The sequence below is a fragment of the Telopea speciosissima genome, chromosome 7, assembly GCF_018873765.1.
Source record: "Telopea speciosissima isolate NSW1024214 ecotype Mountain lineage chromosome 7, Tspe_v1, whole genome shotgun sequence".
Lineage (NCBI taxonomy): Eukaryota > Viridiplantae > Streptophyta > Magnoliopsida > Proteales > Proteaceae > Telopea > Telopea speciosissima.
Genome location: NC_057922.1, coordinates 35,597,924 through 35,618,173, shown reverse-complemented (window position 1 = coordinate 35,618,173; position 20,250 = coordinate 35,597,924). Strand labels below are relative to the sequence as shown.

Here is a 20,250-nt window from a genome sequence, read left to right as displayed (position 1 = left end):
TTAAATCAATCCCTTTAAACTCATCCCATATTAGGCTGGTCCAATCTAGTGCCCATACACTAGAGTGGACCCCTCCAATGGGCACATAACAGGTACCTATTTTTATCTTGTCAATTTTAAAAAAAAGTGAATATTGGGTCTAAGTCCGGAATACCTCTAAGCATCTTCTTTTGTTGATCTCTTGTAACTTCGTAATTTCTAGATTTTCCTCTATACAGGATAAAATTTTCTTCCTTTGTAGTATCTATCACCTGATATTTTTTGTGGTTTGCTACTAAAAATCAATGTCTATTTTTCCCATTGCAAACTTGATCCCAATATTATTTTGAGTAACATTAATCGTTGAAATTTAGAACTGAATTTCTTAAAATTTCCATGTAATATGGACAAAGCTTCTTCGCTAATTTCTACTTTATCAATGAATGACTATGTTGAACTTGCTAAAGCGGACTTTGTTACTATTGTATGTGATGGAAGTTTAAGTAAAGAGATTAGGGAAGTGGGATAAGATTTTGTTGTTATTCACAATAATAATTTTATTATTGCCTGTGCGGATTTTGGTTACACAGAAAAAGCACAAGAGGCCAAAGCAAGAGGATTGCTCCAGGGACTACAAATAATAGAATCGTTGGAAGGTGTATGTATTGACAATTGGACTGGTTGTGAAGAATTGGTTTATTGGATGGATCAAGATAGTTACCAATGTCTGGGGGATTTTTACTATTTTGTGGGATATAAAACCTCTTTGAGTAAATATCCTAAATTTTGTATTAACAAAAGGATAGAAATGTTTCATGATCTTGCTATTTTTGCTAGACAAACTAGAACCCCCGAACGGTTGTAAGTTTCTATGTTTCTTTTTGGTTAATATTACAAGGGTTTTTTTTTTAATAAAAAGAATTAATCTCTTTATTTACAGTTTTGTTTCTGTTGAATAAGCAGGAAGCAGTTTTCTGTTCGGGAGTGTGGCCTACACCAGCACTCCCATATGTCGATCTCTCTTCTCCATAAAACCAGAGGACGGACAAAAGTGTATTCTCATATGAGGAGGAGAGATAGACTCATGAGAGATATAGTATGGGAGTGCAGGTGTAGACCACACTTCCGGACAAAGTCCTTTTTCCCATAATAAACAGTTCATCCTAAAGATCTCTTTTTTTTCTTGGTTCATCAGGTAAGAAATGATGAATTATACTTAGAGCATCCAATGAACTGATACCGACATGATCTATCTGATTCTAGTGATTATTAATTCAGTTATTTGCACTTGGGAGTCTCTACTTTGCAACTACTTAATCTAATCCAGTAGTTTACAAATTTCGAACTTCAAAAGTAGAACAACAGTCCAAGCATACCCATCAATCCAACTTAAATATCTTAGAAGAACAATCCAAACTTGCCCAACTAGAAAAGTCTAGATTTGCATAATCTGAAGAGAAAAGTAAAATTGAATGTGAAAACGAAGTAATGCCCATGAAAGTCATGGATCCATTCATGGAAATGCTGCAGAAAAGTGATCTAATGCTTACTGATAACGACTCAGAGCACGTAAGTGCCATTGACTGACCATGAGGGATGCTCTGTAAAGTTAGAAATTCACTGAAACAAATCAATTCTATCTAATCAAAGAGTGGGTACCACTCACCTTTATGAAATTGGACTCTCTGTATCTTGACCATTTCTGCAACTGTCTAGATCTGGATATGGAGAAATTAATGGATCTGGCTTAGCTTACCATATTAAAATATCCATCCCGTGATTCTATATAAAGGGAGTGAACCTCTCTCAATCTCTGTCGGTCTGCTTCTTTGAGGGAATTAAGCAAACAGATACAATCCATACATCATCGATGGCGTTGAAGCTCTATGGAGTTCCCATGTCGACCTGCACCGCCCGTGTCTTAGCATGTCTTCACGAGAAATGCGTAAATTTTGATCTCATCCCCGTTAACCTCGCCGTGGGCGAGCACAAGCAACTACCTTTCCTCTCTAAGAATGTACTGTACATATCCATCATCATCTCTTTATTTCTTCCATTCTTCAAAAATTTTAAAATTTGATCTCTTTTTAATTTTGATGATGATCCGAAGAACTAATTAGAAATTGAAATTGATGATTGTTGCAGCCATTCGGTGTGATTCCGGTACTGGAAGACGGAGATCTAACACTATTCGAATCTAGAGCGATAACGGCGTACTTGTCGAAGAAATACAAGGATCAAGGTGAGGATTTGCTGAGATTGAAAGGGGGAAATTTGAAGGAAGAAGCCATGGTAGGGGTATGGATCGAAGTGGAATCGCAGCAATACTCCCCTGCCATTACACCTATCATCTCTGAATACTTCTTGGCTCCTATGCGAGGAAGAACCCCTGATCAGAAGGCGATCGATGATGGAATTGAAAAGTTTACGAAGGTATTGGATGTGTACGAGGCGAGATTGTCGCAGAGCAAGTACTTGGCTGGGGATTTCTATAGTCTTGCAGATCTTCATCATCTCTCTTACACCCATTACTTCATGAAGTCTCCTTGGACTTCTCTCATCAACTCTCGTCCTCATGTTAAGGCTTGGTGGGAAGATATCTCTTCAAGGCCTGCTTTCCTGAAGGTTTCTCAGGTCATGACTTTTGGTGATAAGAAATAAACAAACACCAACACCACCACCACCACCATTAGAATGAATCAGAGAATCCATTAATGAAATAAAAACTGTAGTGTAGTATCTTTGTTCATCTGTATTCCTCTGCTCTGGGTATGATTATTATGAATAGGGAAAATTAATGAGATAATAAATTGGGTGTTTGAGATGAGACTATACAATCTTAAGTTCTTCCAATTCATGGCTATGGTTCATAACTAGGGATGTAAAATGTAAACTGATCGGACTCCGAATCCAAATCCATTTACCGAATGACATTTGTATCTGATCCGCTATCTGATAGAATTTTAAACACTAATATCATATACGAATTTGGGAGTTTATCGGATATTATCCGATCCAATAAATTATCCGATTAATAAATGAATCTGACCCATATCGATTACCGACTCTGGTTATCAAATATCCTTATAAAAGTGTTTATGATAAGAGTAATATAATAATATATGTATCATATGTTTTTACAAAAATATTAAAGTAATCACATTTTACGATCGTAAATTATCCGAATAATATCCGATCCGAAAAGAAACTATTATCTTTTGGATGGATTCAATCTGAATCCGATTATCTTTTGAACGGATTCAGATATTTGTTGGAAACCAAAATTCCAGATTTGAACACAGATTTTGGCTTTCCATTTACATCCCTATTCAAAACATTACAAATTCGCAAATTTATTCTGGATCGAATTGAAAGAATCAGTTATTTTAGATCAAATAGTAGATTATCCGAATAATATCCAATTCGAAATATAACTATCTAAATCTGATTATCTTTCGGACGGATTCAATCAGAATTTGATTATCTTTTAGACGGATTCAATTCGAATTAGATTATCTTTAGGATGGATTCGGATATTTTTCGAGAACCAAAATTTCGGATTCGAACACGGGTTTTCAGCTTTCCATTTATAGGATTAAAGTCCTCTACAATGCACCAATCTGGCGGTGGACTGCGGTGCGGCCTTGGGAACTCGACATGTGGATGATGCGACATCCAACCGTGTCAAGCTCGAGAAGAAAAAAAAAAAGAAGTGCAATCTAGCTCGAACCATTGGATGTCGCATCATCCACATGTCGAGCACCCAAGGCCGCACCGTTGAATGTGTCGAGCTCCCAAGGCTCCGCAGTGGATTTTTTCCCTTTTTTTTCTTTTGATAGAAAATGGGATTATTTATTAGCAACTAAGGGACACACGACTGAAGGATTACAAAGTTCTCTGAGCCACAGAGTGAAAATCGGCCATTCTGTCAACAGGGCCCGCCTAGCTAGTGAATCCGCAACAACGTTGGATTCTCTAGAAATAAACTCAAACTTACAAGAGAGAGGATAAGAGGCCAGATGCGTGATATCCATGATAATTGAGAAAACATCAAAGGGAGGGGTTCTTGAAGTGTCGTTGGTGAAGGAGTTAACCTCCTTGTTATCATCGAATCAGATAATCCGCCACCAAGGCAATTCCCTCCAAAAGGCTGAAACGGACTGCAAGCGCTTCACCAACCAAAATATCTCCGAATGAGTCCACAAAGGACTTCGCCAGAACAAGGGATCCCTAGTCCTCCATAGATGATCACCCCAATACCACACCTCTCAGATTTCGGGTCTCCAGACGCATAACAGTTAACCTTAATGGTTGCTCTTGGGGGGCATTCCCACCCTCAAGGAAAGTGCTGACTAGAAGCTGACTGGTCCTTTGAAGAAAGCTTGGGAGGGGTTTGAGATGCTAAAAACTCTTCATGAGCTCCACGATTTCCGACCAAAGCTAAGGTCATTCCTAACCTTCCAGAGAAACCACAGAATAAAGCTCTCACTAAGGATTCCAGATTCCTTCCCTACTTTCCAACAACGCTGAAATCCTTTCAAGAACTGACCCGGAAAATGATAAATCAGGGGGAATTCTGATCGTTAAAGGACATCCAAAACAAACAGATTTTTCCCATTTACATTTTCATTTAGATCGGAAAATGAATTCTGAGTTGAATAGAAAACGTCGACAGCAGGGTTCGAACCTGCGCGGGCAAAGCCCAACTGATTTCAAGTCTGTCTCCTTAACCACTCGGACATATCGACCACTTATGTTTATTAGCACATATTTATTATATTGGAAGGCTAAACTGGCGAAAAGTTTCTAGATTGGAGTCCTAACTTATCCACATTACAAGCTTGGAACATTTATTCCACTTTACCATCAAAATATTTGCATTTTCCTTGCAATCCAACGAGCCTGATTTTACTTTTGGTTGCACGGGAAATTGAAGGGATGATAATTGAAAAAATTTTAAACCTATAAAGAAACTTTAGTAATTTGTATCTAAAGAAAATTTCTATCACTCCCCTGTACTGACCCTATACATACTCAAACTCCCCTATCCTAACTTTAGTAATTTATGTCTAAAGAAAATTTTTATCACTCCCTTGTACTTAGCCTATACATACTCAAACTCCCCTACCCTAACTTTCTGTTCTTATTCCCAAAAAAAAGCAAATATCTACCTCTCTATCTCCATACTTTAAATGCCCAAATTATCCCCTTATTTGAATAATCTAACCCATTTCTCACTTTACATCGAATTGGTTCAAGTTATTTGGTTTGGAATCAAACTCTAAGAGGGCTGAAACTTGGATCCCATCTAATCTACCATTTGACACTTGTTAACATATAAAGTTGTGCGTGATAAAGGGCATATAAGAACTTGGCTAAGTGTTATTTCTTTAGAACGTTTTGAACAAATATTCGAACGTTTATGGATCATCCCTTTCGCATGTCTTTATTCTCTAGGAGCGCAGTGATTTTTATGAGCAAGTCGATATGCTGATAAGGTAAGCACCTGTAGACCAAAAATAATACACACAGAGAAAGAGGGAGAAGAGAAGAGAAGTTCAAAGACTAGAAGAGTATGGCGGTTTTGGGTTCCACAGTAATGGATAGCGATGTATTCCAGAATCTACTATTTATAGACTCCATCATATTTCCGTTGAAAAATAACAGAGTTCCTATCCATTAGGAATCGCCCCCCTTAAAACTCTCCACTTCCCTCCCTATACGGGATCACTAAAAAAGACGTTGGATGGATGAGGCCAACGTGACCAACGTGATCATAACTCCAACATCTCCCACTTGGCCATGTTGGCTGAATGCACATTCTCAGTTTCCATTTTCCAAAAACATCCGTCATGACATTTTCATTTTCGTTCCCAATTCTAGGAACAATCATTAAAAAAAAATATTTCTATTGTCATGATGAGGAACAATCAGTTCCTATTCCAGACTTAGACTGCTCTGGGTCCACAGTAATGGATAGTGATGTATTCCAGAATCTACTATTTATAGACTCCATCATATTTCCGTTGAAAAATAACAGAGTTCCTATCCATTAGGAATCGCCCCCCTTAAAACTCTCAACTTCCCTCCCTATACGGGATCACTAAAAAAGACGTTGGATGGATGAGGCCAACGTGACCAACGTGACCATAACTCCAACATCTCCCACTTGGCCATGTTGGCTGAATGCACATTCTCAGTTCCCATTTTCCAAAAACATCCGTCATGACATTTTCATTTTCGTTCCCAATTCTAGGAACAATCATTAAAAAAAAATATTTCTATTGTCATGATGAGGAACAATCAGTTCCTATTCCAGACTTAGACTGCTCTGGGTCCCATATATATATTTTGAACATTTGAGTTCAAATTCTAGACTTAGATTGCTCTAAGTCTCATCAAATTCACATGTTTGATGTAGGCTTCCGCATGAATTCCCTTTGTGAGGGGATCAACTACCATGTCGCTCGTAGGTATATAGGTTACTTTAATTTCACCTTTTTCTACTATATCTCGTATATAATGGTATTGTATTTCTACATGTTTTCTCTTCCAGCTATTTGCAACTCTGTGTATTAAGCTTATTACCGCTTGATTATCACAGAATATTTTAACTGGTTCATTTACAAGATTCAGCCTAAATTCCATTAAAAACCGTCTTATTCAGACTGCATGAGTAGTTACCATACTACAAGCAATGTACTCAGCTTACTGTGTGTGCCTTGCAACACACCCTTGTTTCTTGCTACCCCAAGAAACAACTGCACCTCCAAGTATTAATACATGACCAGAGGTGGATTTGCAGTCATCTCTATCCCCTCCAAAGTCAACGTTAGAGTATCCAATGACCTCAAGTTTTTTCGTTTGAAAACATAATTTTAAGTGTTTAGTTCCTTTGATGTACTTCATAATCCTCTTCACTGCTTCCCAATGGGCAGAACCAGGATTACTTTGGTATTTGCTTATCAATCCGATTGGATAAGTCCAAATCTGATCGTGTACATAATATGGCGTATATCAAACTACCTATTGCCTGAGCATAAGGTACATTTAACTTTTCTTGTCCTTCTTGAGGGCATTGGTTTTTCGACAAAGCCTTTCCTATAACAATTGGAGTTGATGAGGGATATTACTATTCGGCATTCTGAATTTTTTCAACACAGAACTCAAGTATTTTTCCTGATTCAAACACAACTTACATTGTGTCCTGTCTCTAGATATTGGAATTCCTAGGATATATGATGCTTCCCCCATATCTTTCATTTTAAATCTACTACTAAGTTCATACTTAGTCTTATTCAATATTTCTATATCATTTCCAGCTAACAGTATATCATCAACATATAAGGAGAGAATGATAAAACTACTCCCACTCTTCAAGTTATATACACAATTGTCCAACTTGTTAGCCACGAATCCTAATTTTTCATTTTGTTCAATATCAGGTACCACTGTCGTGAGGACTGTTTTAAATCGTACAAAGTCTTTTTAAGTCTACGTACTTTGTCTTCCTGTCCCACTACCTGAAAACACTTGGGTTGTCGCATGTATATGGTTTCTTCCAACTCACCATTTAGAAAGACGATTTTCACGTCCATCTGAAACAATTCTAAGTCCAGATGTGCAACTAGAGCCAATATCAATCTAATAGAGGCAAATCTGGCTACCGGTGAGTAAGTTTCTTAGTAGTCTATTCTTCCCTTTTGGGTGTAATCTTTTGCGACTAAACGGACCTTGAATTTATCAACAGACCCATCTACTTTGTACTTTTTCTTAAACATTCATATGCAACCTATGATATTTCTATCCATTGGTCGGTCACAAAGTTCCCATGCTTGATTCTTTGTAATAAAATCAATTTTCTCCCGTATGACATTTAGTCATTCACCTGATTCTATCGATTTAATTGCTTCGCTATAGGTTATAGGATCGACTACTTCTTTCACATCCGTGTCAACTGTATAATAGATGGTTCACATAGATAAAGGTAGTAGCCATCTAAGTAAGTTGGAGGTGTCCTTGTTCTTTTACTCCCACTTATCCTAGGTTCCGGGTCTTGTCCTTGAAGATCAACTTGATTTTCAGGAACATAGGTTCCTTGATAAAAAATTTCTGTTTGAGAGTCAATACCATAGTCATCATCAATAATATGCAGGAGTTCTATATCCTCCTGTTGTGGTTCCTCTTCTAATTTCTCTAGAAATTCTGCATCACGACTCTCAATAACCCCTTTTTCAGGGTGATAAAACCTATACCCTTTTGATCCTTCTAGATATCCTATGAACTTGCATCTAATCGTTCTAGAATCCAACTTGTTTCTATATGGCTCAGGTATTAATATGTGGGCTGTAGATCCCCACTTAGATTTTCTAAATTTGGTTTCCTACCTGTCCACAGTTCATAGGATGTAGTCTCCATAGATTTAGTGGGAATTCTATTCAAGATATAATTTGTTGTGTAAATGGCCTCTCCCCAGAATTTCTTGGAGAGAGTGGAGTGAGATAACATGCAACGTACTATATTAAGTAGTGTTCTATTCCGTCTTTCAGCCACGCCGTTCTGTTGTGGTGTAAAAGACATAGTCTTTTGCTTAATAATTCCATGTTCCTCACAAAACATTTCAAACTCAGTAGAGTTGTACTCTCCACCACGATCGGTTCTTAGAACCTTAAGGTTTCTTCCCAACTGATTTTGCACTTCAGTTTTATAGCGTCTGCATTCAAATGCTTCAGATTTCCTACTTAGTAAATAAATGTATCCATATTTGGAGAAATCATCAGTAAACGTAATGAAGTAAGTCTTTCCAGTATGGGTACCCACATTGAGCGGTCCACAAATGTCAGAATGTACTACTCCGAGGAGTTTCTTTGCTTTCACTTCTACTGAAAAGAGTTTCCTAGTCATCTTACCTGATAAACAATATTCACATGCATCACATTCTATTTTAGTTAACCTAGGAACTAACCCCAATTTAATTATTTGTTTCATTTTCTTAATTCCATGGTGTCCTAATCTCATATGCCAAATGTATGAATCAACCACATTTGCAAAGTCAATATAAATCAAAGAACTAGATGCATTTTCATTAATGTTGGTGGTTACATTATAAACATTGTCTATAGTGGAAAGCAAAAATAAATCATGCTCAGGGAAAAATCGTCCTGAAGTAAAAAATGCGACCGTGTCGTCCAATAGTGACCTCAACTCCTGTGAAGCGCACATCAAGACCCTTCCTAATAAGGGCAGGTATAGATATTTAGTTCTGACGCATGTCAAGAGCATAAATCACATCCTTGAGACAGAAATTGGCTTTCCCAAGGTCCAGCACATATTCTGCAACACCTCGCACTTTGCTATACGAGTTATTTCCCATGAAGATCGTGCGGTCTCTAGGTGCAAGAGGCTTCATCTATTGTTGTCCTTGTGTAATCCTTGCTATGTAACGAGTTATGCCTGAGTCGATCCACCATCCCTCATACTGTTCTCTAGACAAATTGCACTCAACAGTGCCAATGAACTCTTTCTGTTGAGTGTTGAATGAGGATCTAGGTGAAAGATTTTTTTTTGTTTTTCTTCTTAGGATTAGGGCAGTTAGCCCTAAAATGGCCAAAATTTCCACAGTTGTGGCATGCTTCAGGTCGTACCTTGTGAAAGTTCTTGGGCTTCCATTTACGTTTTCCCTTAAACCTTTTAGGATTGGTGTTGGGACGGAGCTGGTTGGTACTAGGGTGGTACTGGTGCTGATGTGCCAGCGCTTCCACCTGTTCAGGTTCAGACTCAACTGGGCTGTGTTGGGCTAAGTGCAGTTCATTCATGGATTTAGTCACCATGCACTCTTGGAAGTGCTGCAATTGTTGGGGAAGCTTCTCAAGAGTGAGATTTTCCCCAGGAATCTTAGTGTTGTTTGAGCCATCACTCAAGAAGGGGGCAAACTGTTGATGATTGTGGATATGTGGTAGTTATTTGACACATTTGATCCTGCAGCATCCGAGTCTTGAGCCATTACGAGCATCTTGTTGATGTGATTCACAACATCCTCACCTTCAGCCATCCTACAACTATTGTATCTCTGAGTCAATAGCTGAGTGTGAGTTTCAGTTTTTACATCATATTTGGCCTTCACAGCTTCCAACATTGCTTTGGCCGATTTGTGGTTGTTAATCACCTTCATCACATGATCTTTCATCTTCAAGAGGATCATGCTATGGGCTCTCTTGTCATCTTCAGTCCATTTTTCCACAGCTTTAATCTCTGCAATGGTGGAATTATCCCCAACCACAGGTTTCGGTTTCAGAACATGGTCCAACTTCTCATATATCAGTATATGATTAATTTTCATGTTTCATGTATCATAATTCGACCCATTCAGTTTCTCAAGATAGTTGATTTCATGTGCTACGGGTTTTTCAGCCATGATGATGAAGTTCTGACAAGAATAAATAAAAATTTACTTTTCTATTCTAATTAAGTTTCCACAAAGGTTTAAAAAAACTGACGCTTCTTTCTGCATCAAATTCCAATTCAATCTAACTCAAATAGTCACAAGCAAAAAATTCTATATAAAGGGTATGATGTGGTTTAGTTCTACTAGGTAAGTAACTTGTCTTTCATATGGATAAAATAATTAAAGAGATGCAAGCTTAAATTAAAATAATTTATCTCAATATTTAAAAGAAGCAGTAAAAATAATAATAAACCAAAAATTAATGCAATTACCGTATTTTCAGTTACAACATATAATAGATTTGATTAATAAACAAACTTGTAAATCACCAAGAACAACAATTAAGATATCACTGAGAATATAGCATACAATATGTTACCAACAAAAATAGCATATGATAAGACTATCAGATCTGTTCTTGTTATTGTATAACTCAAAAATATCCACAGTCAGCCTTTTTCCATATAATTGATTGATTTTTCAAAAAATGTAGATGTGCTTTACGAATAAAGTATTAATAAGTTTTTTTTTTTTTTTGGATGGAAAAAGTATTAATAAGTTACTTTCAATGTAAAGTTATAAAATGCAATATAGGCTTAGGCTTACAAAATAGGCTAGCATAGATTGCAAATTGCGTTTACCAATAAGAGAAAAAATAGCATAGCATAGATGGCAGAATTAGACTCATAGAATAGGCTAGAGAACTCTATCTAAGCGTGAGTTGTCAAAAATAAATTATTTAAAGCATGTAGAAAACTATGCAATGTGAAAAACTTACTCAATAAGTCAGAATATAAGCAATCATTAAAAATATATATAATATTTCAATTGCTTTCTCTACAATCAATGTATTCAATGACTTTTCAATTGTTTTTTCTCTACAATCAATGCATTCGATGACTTTTCAATTGCTTTCTTCAGGATAATAATGAGGCAAGATTATTTAATAGAGAAGTTAAAATTCTACTTACTTCTGACGATGGGTAGAAAGCAATTAGTAAAGAAATAAAAGAGGATTCTTGCTTGTAGTTTGTTTGGCAAGAAAAAAAAACGCCAACAAGAGTTTTCAAATCAACAATGGAGAAAGCCTTGATGCAGATCATGATAGGAGCTTAGGGAGCTCGAAGACGGTGGAATTCCCCAACCGGCTCTGATACCAATCTCGGAGCGCAGTGATTTTTATGAGCAAGTCGATGTGCTGATAAGGTAAGCACCTACAAACCAAATATAACACAGAGAGAGAGAGAGGGAGAAGAGAAGAGAAGTTCAAAGACTAGAAGAGTATGGCGATTTTGGGCTCCACAGTAATGGATAAAGATTTATTCCAGAATCTACTATTTATAGACTCCATCATGTTTCCGTTGGAGAATAACGGAGTTCCTATCCATTAGGAATCGTCCCCTTAAAACTCTCCACTTCCCTCCCCATACGGGATCACTAAAAAAGACGTTGGATGGATGAGGCCAACATGGCCATAACTCCAACCTATGCAACAACAAACGTTTGGACGCAACAACAAACGTTTGGACTCATTCAAGTAAAGCCAACATGAGAAGTATCTTGTCCTTCTCTTCGATCTTAACATCTATAGATGATAATTTCATGGATCCGGATCTTCTACTTCCAAACCTCGTACTTTCATCCTACTTTCATGAGCTCACAGTGTGCCACCTGGCCTGACATGCATCCAACGGTTGGGATTAAAAAATTCAAAATATTTTGAAAACCTCATGACATCTTGTTTGAACCACCTTAAACCTCAAACCAATCCCATCCGACCGGTTTGACTCCTCAAGCCAAACCCATTTCACTCAAACTAAACCCAAACCTCTCATCTGCCTAGGGTTTTAGAATCCCATGAAGAAGATGATATCACTGGAGCAATCATCGACAACGGTGGCACCGAAAAGGATCATTATAAGTGGGTGGCACACTATATTTCATAATCTCATAATTTTCTTTACTATTACGGCATAATTTAATCTCTCTCATTCTGAAAATCTATTCCAAAATCTGAATTATGATCTGTTGTCCTCCATGGCTACTGTGGTTCGCCTCTCACATGACTGAGTCTGAGTCCGTTGTAGCAGAGATTAAGAAAAAGATGATTTGGGGTTGATGAGTTTCAAACCAAACCCACCCATTTGGGAATCGACCATTAGGTACTTGACTGATACGCCAAAAACTCTGAAACTGATGGAACACGTTAAATCAAGCCTTACCAATCCCACCCATTTGGGAATCGACTGTTAGGTACTTGACCGATACGCCAAAAGCTTTGAAGCTGATGGAACACATTACATCAAGCGCTTTAACCTATCCCATATTAGGCTGGCCCAATTTAGCCCCTATACACTAGAATGGGCCCCACTAGGCACATAACAACGACCTTTGCTAGGAGTCTAATTAAATAACAAGAATTGGGAATCGACCTTTATAAGAGGAGATCTTGAGCAACCGTTCGGTTACTTTTCGATCGACGAGACTATCGTCAACGACAAGGACATGTAGTTCTTGAGAATTCGGTGAGGAAGGATTAAAGAACTCATTCATATCCAGTACAGAATCTTGTGGAAGGACATCGCTGCTCTCTGTTGTACCAAAAGTCATTTCTGAAACACAATTTAATGACCTAATTTGTGGTCTGGTCTTCTGTTTTCTTTTTGCTAGTGGAAGTAGAGGAGGATGAACAACAGAGGGATCAAAGCAGAGCATAACAGGTTAGGGCTTTAGTTGTGATTGGTTGTAATTAATTAACCTGCACTTTGGCTGTGGCGGTGGTGAGAGATCATGGAAGTGAAACCCTAGGTTGATGAGAGGTTTAGGTTTAGTTTGAGTGAAATGGGTTTAGATTGATGAGCCGAACCGATCAGGTGGGTTTGGTGTGGGGTCTAAGGTGGTTCAAATAGGATGTCATGAGGTTTTCAAAAAAATTTGAATTTTTTAATCTCAACCATTGGATGCATGTTAGGCCAGGTGGCGCACTGGGAGCTCATGAAAGTACGATGGAATTACAAGCTTTGGAAGTAAGAGGATCCGGATCCTAATTTCGTTAATATCCTGATGAACTCATCCAATGTACCTCAAATTTCTCTCTCTCTAACAACTGAAAGACATATAACAATATCTTAAAAAACATCCGATTTGTTAATGATTTGGACTTGTACTTGCTCTAAAGCTTTGCCCAGACTTCCTTTAGATTTGCCAACTTGATGACCGCATGAAAAGTGTTATCTATAAAATACAACTTTTTTTATTTCTTCTTTAGAGCCTTGACAATCTCCTCTCACATAAGGATATTCTTCACCTGTTCTTTCCCTAATGTGAAGTCATTATGGCCATTGAAGCGTTTTATAGAGAAACTTGAACCCTTCACCAGCATATGATTTACCCGATCTATGCCTGTGCCCACTATCAAATTCAAAGAATTTGATCACTATTGATTTTTACATGACCTACATAATCTATACCAATGGAATGGAATCTAGCCAATCTGCCATTTCTACTACGTCTGAACGTAAAAAAAATTTAAAAATACTTGGGCTACGTTTGGTAATATTCTGTGGAACATGTTTTTCCGTTCTTTCATTCTATGAGAACAGAAAAATGGGCAAATGATGTTTGACAAAATGGTTCTCTCTCTCTCTTCTAGGCCATACAATTTCTGCTTGTCGCTCACAACTCAAACTATCAGTCTGAAGCTTCCTCATCCTACACCTCATCATGCGTAGATGGTGATAGTTTTTTTTAGGGCTACAACAGGGTCGGGTTGGGTTGGGTTTTTTAAAACCCTAGCCCAACCCTGAGTCCCCTTAGCTCTGCCCAGACCCTCCCTAACCCTGACTCAGGGCCTAAAAACCCTGACCCTGGCGGGCCAGGCCCAGCCCAAGCTAGCCCTGATTGGCCCTGACCCTGGCCCTGACCCTGACCCTCACCCTAATAGACTATATGCTTTCATTGTATAGAGTGCAAACATACTATATCTATAAGCCATGACCCACGTATGCTTTCACACAAGCAGGTAGCACTCTCTCATTTTATGATATAAAGTTAAAAATTTTTCATTATCAAATAACAACATGCATTACCTGTTAACTAGTATAGAAAAACAAATTTAATGAAAGTAAACCAAACTCCAACTGCTAATACTTTTATAACTATAACTATAACAATCAAATAATGAAAATTTCCAACAAAAAATATTGTTGTTGTCAAATGAATGATCAACATAATAACAAATACTAACAATGACACTTGCTCCAACTGCAAAATTTATCCCATTACTCACGACAAAGCTAATTAATATCAAACCTACTTGTCAACATTTAATAAGTATCGAGTTTTCACATTAAAAAAGTTCCATCAATGTAATATCTCCAACAATAAACAAACATTTCAAGATAGATCGCATACAAAAGATGCCAAATTTTGACTCAACAATTCTTCAAATGGGAAAAACTAAAGAGTACTCCCTTGAATGTGGAGATTGGCATTTGTACTTAAGAGGTCAAATTTTTTCTTATGACCCCCTCAGACCTCTAATACCTCTCTGTCACTCACTCTCTCAACCTTTTATTTGTTCAATGAATTTACACATTAATCCTTCCCAATCCTGATTATAGATTATATAATATATATAATGTACTTAAAAGTCTAATTTATGAACCCTTGTTAGTTGTTATTTGTTATATTAATAATTTCTTATATAATATAATATCATATTATCATTATACATAATCAGGTTCAAAATCAGGGTCCAGATCAGGGTCAAGATCAGGGCCAAGTTCAGGGCCAAGTTCAGGGTCAAAATCAAGGCCAAAATTAGGGTAAACCATTAGGGCCAAAATCAGGGTCGAGCTGAGCCCAAGGCCTCAACCCGGACCCGACCCTGACTTAGGGCCAGACATTTCTAACCCTAACCAGCCCTCAGGGGTAGAAATCTTTAGCCCAGGCCCTGTTCGGACTCAGGGCGGGCCAAGGCGGATTCGGGCCAACAAGGCCAAACTTGTTCCCATAGTTTTTGTGTCTAATTCCTCAATTTAGTCGTCAAATTGAGGTATTGTATATTAATATTGTCTTAGATTTTGTTTCAAATATTGCACTTCCGTGTTGAAAATTATATTTCCTGTTCTTAGATGCCTGTTCCAAAATATAATTCTGCAAAGAGTCGTGCTCTCCCCTTGGTTTTTAGGGTTTCATCCCGATTCCCCAATACTTTCAACACTTTCAGAGCATGAAAACCCAATTGCTCTCAAATGGGTTTCACCCAATACGTTTGGAAAGCCTCAATGGATTTAAATTCAGAAGCCTATCTGGTTTCTGCTGTCAAGAAACCGCCGGAACCTTTCCAGCGCTGAAACCCATTAATGTCTCCACTGGTTTTCATCCGAGCACCTCTCGGTTCAGTAGAAGAGTAAAGCATATAAATTTCTCAGTTGGGTTTCATCTGAAAAACACGCTTCAAAATGCTCCTCTAATTGGATAAAAAAATCACTCAAATGGGTCTCATGAGAAAGCCCCACAGGGTGCAACCACAGGTTTTACCAAATGCCATAGTCAAAACAGTTCTCAAACGGTTTTACAAACAAAGAACATTGTTCCAGGTCAAGAATAGCAAAAAACGTTTCTGGTAAAAAACACTTCATTCTTGAAGAACATTACCAAACGCAGCCTTAATCTTCATATCAAATCTTCATATCACTCTTTTAAATCAGATTTTTTTGGTACAAAACTGACTCAGAAAACAAAAAACACATGTGGCTACTAAGAAAAGAAAGAAGAAAAAAAAAGTGTAGCATACACAATTACACACCCCTTTCCTTCTTCTGGGCGATTGTCGCTTTTGCTTTTGCTTTTTCTTTTCTTTAATTCTCTTAGGATCCGTTAGGTTGCAAGGGAAATTAAAGGAAAATGAAGTGAAATTTTCATATTTAAAAAAAGAATTTTTTTAATCATTACCCCAGGTGACACCATGTGACAATATATCTAACTCCAAATCATTACATATTTGGTTATTAAATTTCATTTTACTTTGCATCTATTTTCCTTTGGTTTAAAATGTAAAATAAATATTACATGTAAAATGTATCTTTACTAGATATGGTAAGAAATTTAAGTAATTTATACAATCACATGGGGTAATGATTACAAAAATTTCTCTTCCCTTCCCTTTAATTTCCCTTACAACTAAATTGAGCCTTAGGGCATCGTGCCCACTTTTCCTTTTATTCCATTCTTTCACGTAGGTCGTTCTTATTCTCCTTTTCAAACTTTGGTGAGATTTTTTTTTTTTTTTTTTTTTTTAATAAAAAAACACCACTGCACATGTTTTTAGGGTTTGAATTCTTAAGTGTGATGCACTAAGTGTTTTGAGAGCTTCTTTTCTCTTATATACAAATTTGATCCAAACATACAAGAACACCATACTTAAGGAAAATTTATCCTCTCAAGTGTGGTGTGGTGAATCATCCAATGAACCACCCTTAAGAATCCAATATGGGCGGTGATGTCTTTTTATCCTCTCAAGTATTGGTGAAAGGTTAATTGAATTTTTAAGTGTGGTGCACTAGGCAGTGCATCGCATTTGAGAGGATGAAAATCCATGCTTAAATGAGAGACTTCTGGTGACACCTGTGATGGAATTTAAATAAAATTTGAAGTAAACAAAGGGATATTTCTAATAAGTAAAATAACTTTAAAAAATGTATAAACAGTCGATTCGGTAATCCTTTTTAGTGGTGATGTAATGAGGTTTAGGCATTCTTCTTTATCAAATTCGTAAACTGAAATTTTTTGTTCTTTTAATAATATAACAATGATCGAAGTCATTAAACCCACCCCCCTTTCCCTTTTTATTATTCCATGGTTTGTCTTCTAAAGTGCTTTGCACCCACAAAAAAAAAAAAAAAGTCACGATAAAATTGCTTTATTGATCATTTTGGTCCGCTGCTTTTGACTATTCCAAGCTGACGGTGATTCTCACATTCTGTACTGTAAAGTTTTTAAAGTTTAAATTTTACTGCAATACTTGTAACAGGAATGTTTCATTGACAGCCAAGGAAATGAGATCTTAAAGGATATTTTAGAAAATACTAAAATCTATGAGGATATTTATGAACCCAAAAAAGAGAGTGAATTATTTTATTTCCTTGGCTGCTAGTCTTGTAGCAAGAACATTCCTACTACAATTGTAGCATCAAAATTATGTCCGAGCAGGAGGGTGTCAAAGTTCAGCTTCAATATGTCAGATTGATCAAAATTGATTGGATTGGATTGAATCGGAGTCAAACTTTTATTGGTTTGGTTTCGTATTGAATCTTTATGAAACTAGTAGAACTTAAACCAATCCGGATTGATTGAATGCATCAATTGAAATTGATTAAAAATAATAATAAATTTGAGATTGGCCCATTAGCACCCCAATAAGGCAACAAGTAACCAAACACCGCACCCCCAGGGAAAATATCATCCCCCTCCTCTCTAAGTTTACGTAATATCAATCTAGTACCAAAGTTTTGAAAAATATCTACCCCTTCCTTTACTTTATAAAGATTCTATCAACCGTACGTTAACCGTTAAAAAACTCCATTAAGTGATGATGTGGCATATACAAAATTTATAAAACCCTAAAATGCCCTTAGTATAAGTATATTTCAATTTTGCCCTCCCCTACTTTCCCTTTTGCTTCTTTCTTCTTCTTTGTCTTCTTCCTCGGCCAGCACCACCATCATCACCACTTCTTCTTCCTAGAAGTAAACAGTACATTATTGACGGGTTTGGTGCAGTGTGGCATTTGTGTACAGCAAGTCTGCAATCCTTTTGCCTCTTTTCCATCTCTCTCTCTCTCTCGCGCTCTCTCCCCCTCTTCCTTCCTGTTCTAAAATAAAACCCTCACTTGTAGTTTCAATTACTTTCCATTAATTTTTCCCTTTTTGTTTTTTTGCATCTGTTCTAAGTCTCCGATGTGCTCATGTGCCAGTTCCTGATCTCTCCTTTACAATCAACTTTAGTGCCTGAAATTTGATCCCAATATCAGAATCCCAAATTGGTTTCTTTCTAAAATATTCATCTTTTTGTTTTTTGATTTATTATTTTCATCTCTCCGACGGCCGCCACGATTGGCTGTGATGTCAGGGTCCAGTTCTTGAGTCTCAGACTGATGAAGCAATGGGGTATCCAGCATCCCATTTCTTTTTCATCTTCAATATCAATTTCTGCTCTGAAATCTGATCTGGGTTCTCGTTGAAGCATTCACAGTACACGAATCCTCCAAAAAATTAGATCTGTTCTTCGCTCTTGAAATAGTAAATTCCGGGTGTACTTAGCCATGGGTCTCTGTTTCAACAAGGATAAGGTTCAGGAAGCAACAAAACAAAAAGCTAATCGGTACTAGTAGTGTAAAACGAAGGAAACAAACAGTAACAGGGGCTATCGGAGGATTATTGATGAATCAAAAAAACCCTTTTTTTCGCTTGTAATAGATTTTTAATTTTCTGAATGACCCACCAGAGAGAGTGTGAGAATAACAAATAGAGAGGTAAAAGGGGAGAGAGAGAAAGAGAGTAGAAGAATTGAAGAAAGATGAATTTGAGATGGAAATATCAGAGTTCAGGGAACTAAGGAATGGCGGAGCAGTTGGCAGGGAAGGGAGGGTATGGGGTTAGGAGGCGGAATAGGTGGTGATGGTGGGATTTTGGGGCAGGTTTACAGGGCTGGGTGGCGCGGAGTTACAGATGCATTCAGAGGAACCACTGGTGTTCCGAGAGGCATACTGAATTGTTAAATTTGTTAAAGGGTTCTACAGTATTTTTAAAAAGGGTAATTTTGCCTTTATATATTTTTTTTAACAGCGTTACAGAGTTAGGGTACGGTTGATAGTAACTTTATAAAATAGGGGAGGGGAAAGATATTTTTCAAAATTTGGGTACTGGATGATATTAGGCAAACTTAGAGGAGAGGGGGATGATATTTTCCCTTGTTTTTTCCTATACAGCTGAAACTAGACTAGATTGAACTCGATGGTAATTCGATTACAAATTGATAATAAAAACTGATAAGAAACCAGCTCGAAACTAAAACTTTGTTAGTGGCTTGGTTTCAGATTGACCCAATAACAAATCGAAATCGATTAAATCCGATCGATATCGGATTAAATCAATCGATTTTCTTTCATAGGAGAGCCAACTGATTGACAACCCTTAAACAAACAACATATAGGATTTGTACATAGGAAAGCAACGAGAGCATTGGAGAAAAGATCACTGCTTGGTTGCGTTCCTTCGCGCCCACACACAAGGGGGGACAATGCCTCTACGGAGTCCCCTTATTGGATAATAAAAACTGATAAGAAACCAGCTCGAAACTAAAACTTTGTTAGTGGCTTGGTTTCAGATTGACCCAATAACAAATCGAAATCGATTAAATCCGATCGATATCGGATTAAATCAATCGATTTTCTTTCATAGGAGAGCCAACTGATTGACAACCCTTAAACAAACAACATATAGGATTTGTACATAGGAAAGCAACGAGAGCATTGGAGAAAAGATCACTGCTTGGTTGCGTTCCTTCGGGCCCACACACAAGGGGGGACAATGCCTCTACGGAGTCCCCTTATTGGATAATAAAAACTGATAAGAAACCAGCTCGAAACTAAAACTTTGTTAGTGGCTTGGTTTCAGATTGACCCAATAACAAATCGAAATCGATTAAATCCGATCGATATCGGATTAAATCAATCGATTTTCTTTCATAGGAGAGCCAACTGATTGACAACCCTTAAACAAACAACATATAGGATTTGTACATAGGAAAGCAACGAGAGCATT

At 37.3% G+C, this 20,250-nt stretch overlaps 1 protein-coding gene and 1 non-coding gene across 2 annotated transcripts; one reads left to right on the top strand and one right to left on the bottom strand.

Annotated features, from left to right (window-relative positions):
- The first annotated feature begins 1,791 nt into the window (after positions 1-1,791).
- On the top strand, positions 1,792-2,678 carry LOC122668827 (glutathione S-transferase F13-like). The gene is made up of 2 exons (XM_043865367.1): positions 1,792-1,996; positions 2,125-2,678. Exons 1-2 carry the CDS (start codon positions 1,850-1,852, stop codon positions 2,638-2,640), a joined length of 663 nt encoding a protein of 220 aa, XP_043721302.1. The 5' UTR covers positions 1,792-1,849; the 3' UTR covers positions 2,641-2,678.
- Positions 2,679-4,645: 1,967 nt separating this feature from the next.
- TRNAS-UGA lies at positions 4,646-4,727 on the bottom strand. The gene has a single exon. It is a non-coding gene; the product is annotated as a tRNA-Ser (tRNA).
- Between the last annotated feature and the right edge of the window lie 15,523 nt (positions 4,728-20,250).